This window comes from Nesoenas mayeri, assembly GCF_963082525.1.
Source record: "Nesoenas mayeri genome assembly, chromosome: 2".
Taxonomy (NCBI): Eukaryota; Metazoa; Chordata; class Aves; order Columbiformes; family Columbidae; genus Nesoenas; species Nesoenas mayeri.
Genome location: NC_137543.1, coordinates 98,037,691 through 98,041,851, shown reverse-complemented (window position 1 = coordinate 98,041,851; position 4,161 = coordinate 98,037,691). Strand labels below are relative to the sequence as shown.

The 4,161-nt window shown below is 65.8% G+C and overlaps 1 protein-coding gene across 1 annotated transcript; it reads left to right on the top strand.

Annotated features, from left to right (window-relative positions):
* The first annotated feature begins 780 nt into the window (after window positions 1–780).
* Window positions 781–3,648, top strand: SOX4 (SRY-box transcription factor 4). The gene has a single exon (XM_080339121.1). It carries the CDS (start codon window positions 2,027–2,029, stop codon window positions 3,320–3,322), a length of 1,296 nt encoding a protein of 431 aa, XP_080195247.1. The 5' UTR covers window positions 781–2,026; the 3' UTR covers window positions 3,323–3,648.
* The last annotated feature ends 513 nt before the right edge of the window (window positions 3,649–4,161 follow it).

The window sequence follows — 4,161 nt, the reverse complement described above, 5'->3', positions numbered from 1 at the left end:
AGCACTCCCGGTGCCCTTGGACTGGCACCGAAGCCGAGGGGGAAGGGGGCGGGACCCTGCTCAGTGGGGCAGGGTGCGGGGGAGCAGGCACAGCAGTACCTCCGCGCCCGGGAGGCTTGTACTTGCCTGCCGGCCCAGCATCGCTTGTTTCCCCCCGTGGTCCCTCCCGCTCCCACGGGACCCAGCGGGGCCGGGCTGGGCCCCCCCCAGCCACAGCCCCTCCGGGGTCGGGAGGCGCGGCGGAGCTGCGGCATGTGGGAGCGGCCGGTGGCCGAGCGCAGGCAGTAAGGGCAGCACCTCTGCCTCCCGCCGAGCCGCGGGGATGGGGGTGAGGTGGGTGACGGCGACTAATTAACGCCGCCGCCTGTACGAGGCCCGCCGCTCCGCGGGAGGTGCCTGCCGTGCCTCCCGTCCCACCCCCGGCGCCGCTCAGCTCCAACTCCGTGGCGGAGGGGGCGTGACGGCAGCGCTTCGCGGGCACTTCTCGAGGGGTGACGACCCCTCCGTAACACCCGGTGTGTGGGCGGGTAGGGGGGAAGGGGAGGCGTGCACACGGGGGCGCGCACGCCGGGCGCTCCGCGACCCCCTGGGAGCTGCTGGCAGCCCTGTCCCTTTGTGCGGCCAGGTGCCCGCGGCCGCCCCCGCGGAATCCTCCGCCTGCCCCCTCCGCGACCTCCTCCCGCAGACGCCGCGCGCGGGGGCGGGCCGGGTTATTTTATTCACTCCTTTTTTAATTATTATTATTTGTATTATTATGATTTTTGCTGATTTCCCAATTTTTCCCCGGCGGGGAGGAGGGGAAGGAGGAGCGCGGCGAAGAGGTGAGGGGGGGTGGCGGCTGGGGGGCGCGGGCACGTGCGCGGCGGGGCGCGGGGCGGTGCGCGGGGCTGCCCTCCTGCCCCTTTTAAAAAGTTCGCCCCGCCGCCGGGAATGAGGTCAGCGCGGGCGCTTCTCATTGCACGCGGCGATTATTACCGCGCGGCGGCGGCCGCCAATCGCGGGGCGGCGGGCGGGGCTTGGCACGCGGAGGCGTTGGATACAGCGCGCGATTGGCGGGCGGGCGCGCTGCGAACGGATAAAGCGGCGCGGGGCGGGCGCGGGGTCCGCTCTCAGCTGCAGCCGGCGGAGCGCGGCTCGGCGCGCGGGGGGCGCGGGGCATCGCCCGGCGGGCAGGCAGGCGCGCGGGTCGGCGGGGGGCGCGGCGCGCGGCGGGGCTCCGCGCGCGCGGAGCGGCGGCAGCACCGGCGGCGGAGAAAGAGGAGGAGGAGGACGGGGCTGGGTGCCCGGCTCGCTGCTCTTCCTGCCGCGGACGTACACACTCGTTCATGCACGAGCGCTTTTTTTTTTTCCTCGGGGATTTTTTCCAATTTACAATTATTCTTTCCTTTTTTAATTTTTTTTTTTTTCCTAAGGGGTTTTCTTTTCGCTCAGTACCTCGCAAGTGACAAATTCTACCTGCACAAACTCCTGGTCGCCGACTCCGCCGCCACGACGAGTCCTGGAGCCAGGGTTTTCGGGGCTTTGGGGGCGCGCCGCCTCCCCCTTCCCCCGCGGCGGTGCACGCTGGCCGTGCCCAGCGCTGCGAGACTTTCGGCGGCGGGCACGCTGCTCTTCTGAAACGCCTGGGGCGGGCGAAAAGCACTTGTGAACTGGACCAGCTGCTTCGGGGAGGGGGGAGATCCGAGGTGGTGAGGAAAAAAAGCAAAGCGACACCCCCCTCCAAAAAAAAAAAAAAAAGCCCAAAGCACTCTAAGAAAAAAAAGCAAACTTGGACTGGCGGCTTGCGGCGCTGCTTTTGCAGAAACTCTGTGTGACCGCGGGCGGTCCCGCCGCCGCCTCGAGGGGCAGAGGACCGCGCCGCCGGGGACGAGGCGCCGGTGTGGAAGTACAAGTGGTGCGGGGAGCGGGGGCACGGCTGCGGGGAGCCGCGCGGCCGGCTGCGCCGCGCCGGTGCCGCTGTGAGAAGTTGCGCGCCCTGCCCCGCGCCGGAGCGGCGCTGAGCCCCGGCGAGACCCTCGCCGTCGCGATGGTGCAGCAGACCAACACGGCGGAGAACACGGAGGCGCTGCTGGCCGCGGAGACCTCAGACTCCGGGGCCGGCATCGAGCTGGGCATCGCCTCCTCCCCGACGCCGGGCTCCACCGCCTCCACGGGGGGCAAGGCGGACGACCCGAGCTGGTGCAAGACGCCCAGCGGGCACATCAAGCGGCCCATGAACGCTTTCATGGTGTGGTCGCAGATCGAGCGGCGGAAGATCATGGAGCAATCCCCCGATATGCACAACGCCGAGATCTCCAAGCGCCTGGGCAAGCGCTGGAAGCTGCTCAAGGACAGCGACAAGATTCCCTTCATCCGGGAGGCGGAGCGGCTGCGCCTCAAGCACATGGCGGACTACCCCGACTACAAGTACCGGCCCAGGAAGAAGGTGAAGTCGGGCAACAGCTCCGCCAAGCCCGGCGACAAGGCGGACAAGGGCGGCGGGGGCGGCGCCGGCGGGGGCAGCGCGGGCGGCGGCACCGGTGGCCCCGCGGCCTCCGCGAAACCCGCCCCGAAGAAAAGCGGCGGCGGCTCCAAGCCCTCCCCCGCAGGCGGCGGCGGCGCGGGCGGCAAGCCTCACGGCAAGGCGGCGGCGGGCGGCAAGGCCGCCCCCTTCTCCGGGGAGCCGCCGGCCGCGCTGCTGCCGCCCGAGCACCAGGCGCTGTACAAGCCCCGGGGGGCGGCGGGCGCGCCCGCAGGTCCCGGGAAGCCACTGGCCGAGAAGAAGCTGAAGCGGGTTTACATCTTCGGGAGCGGGCAGGCGGCGGCCGCTTCCGCCTCACCTGGCAGCGCTGTGCCTGGCAGCCCCACACTGAGCAGTTCGGCAGAGGCCGGCGACCCTTTGAGCCTGTACGAGGAAGGGGGCGGCGGGGCAGGGCGGCCCGACGGGGACTGTGGCGGCGCCGCCTGCCCCTCGCCCTGCGGCTCGGGTTCGCCCTCGGATCACCGCAGCTACACCAGCCTGCGTGCCTCCTCCCCGGCCCCCTCGACGGCGCATTCCTCCTCCGCGTCCTCCCACTCCTCGTCCTCTTCCTCCTCCAGTTCCTCTTCGTCGGACGACGAGTTTGAGGACGACCTCTTGGACCTGAACCCCAGCCCCGGCTTTGAGAGCATGTCCCTGGGCAGCTTCAGCTCCTCGGTGCTCGACCGGGACCTAGATTTTAACTTCGAGCCCGGCTCGGGCTCGCACTTCGAGTTCCCGGACTACTGCACGCCGGAGGTAAGTGAGATGATCTCGGGGGACTGGCTGGAATCCAGCATTTCCAACCTGGTCTTCACTTACTGAAGCGAGAGCCGGGCCCTGCTGGAGGAGGCACAGAGGCGCGTTGTCGGCAGGACTCGACCACCCCGCTGGGGGCTTTTGTTTCTTTTTTTTGTTGTTGTTGTTTTTTGTTTCTTTCTTTTTTTTCTTTTTTTTTCTTTTTTTTCTTTTTTTTTCTTTTTTTTTTTTTTTTGGTTCGGGAAGGGTCTGATGAGACTGCCTTATGTGCTGGGGAAGAGCGGCGGCGGGAGTGGGATCGCCCTCTCCGTGCAGAACGGCCAGCAGTCCCTATCCTCTGGCTGGAGACGGACCCGCACACACCCCCTCCGGGAGACGAGCCTGACGTTGATTTTACAGAGACTGGTGGGAACGAGACGCTGTCTCTTTCCTTTTCCTTTTTATTTCCTGAAAAGAGAAACAGAGAAGCGGCGGGTGGGAGGGGGGGAACCACACACACCTCTGGGTTCTTTGTTATTGCCCACTTTATACGAATAAAGAGGAGAGGGAGCGATGCACTGTGCTGAGCGCACACTGGATGTCTTGAGCATTCGCCCTTTCGTGTGAAAGAGCGATTAGAACTGCTTGAAAAAAAGGAGAAAAACAAACAAATCCACCCAAGCCCCTGCAAGGTTCACGTTTTCGGGGAGAAATCCTGTCCTAGTTTCTTCTGCAGTGAGAGGAAGACGATGATGGGAGGAGGAGGAGGCAGATGGAACTGGGAGCTGGACTGAGATCCTAGCTAAGCAAAGAAGAGCTAGACTTGAGAGCTGTTTTGGAAATACGGTGGGAGGAAGATAATAATAAACTGAAATGGATTTGCACGTACAGATGAGGTGGCGGCAGTGCTTTTCTCAGTCACCTTA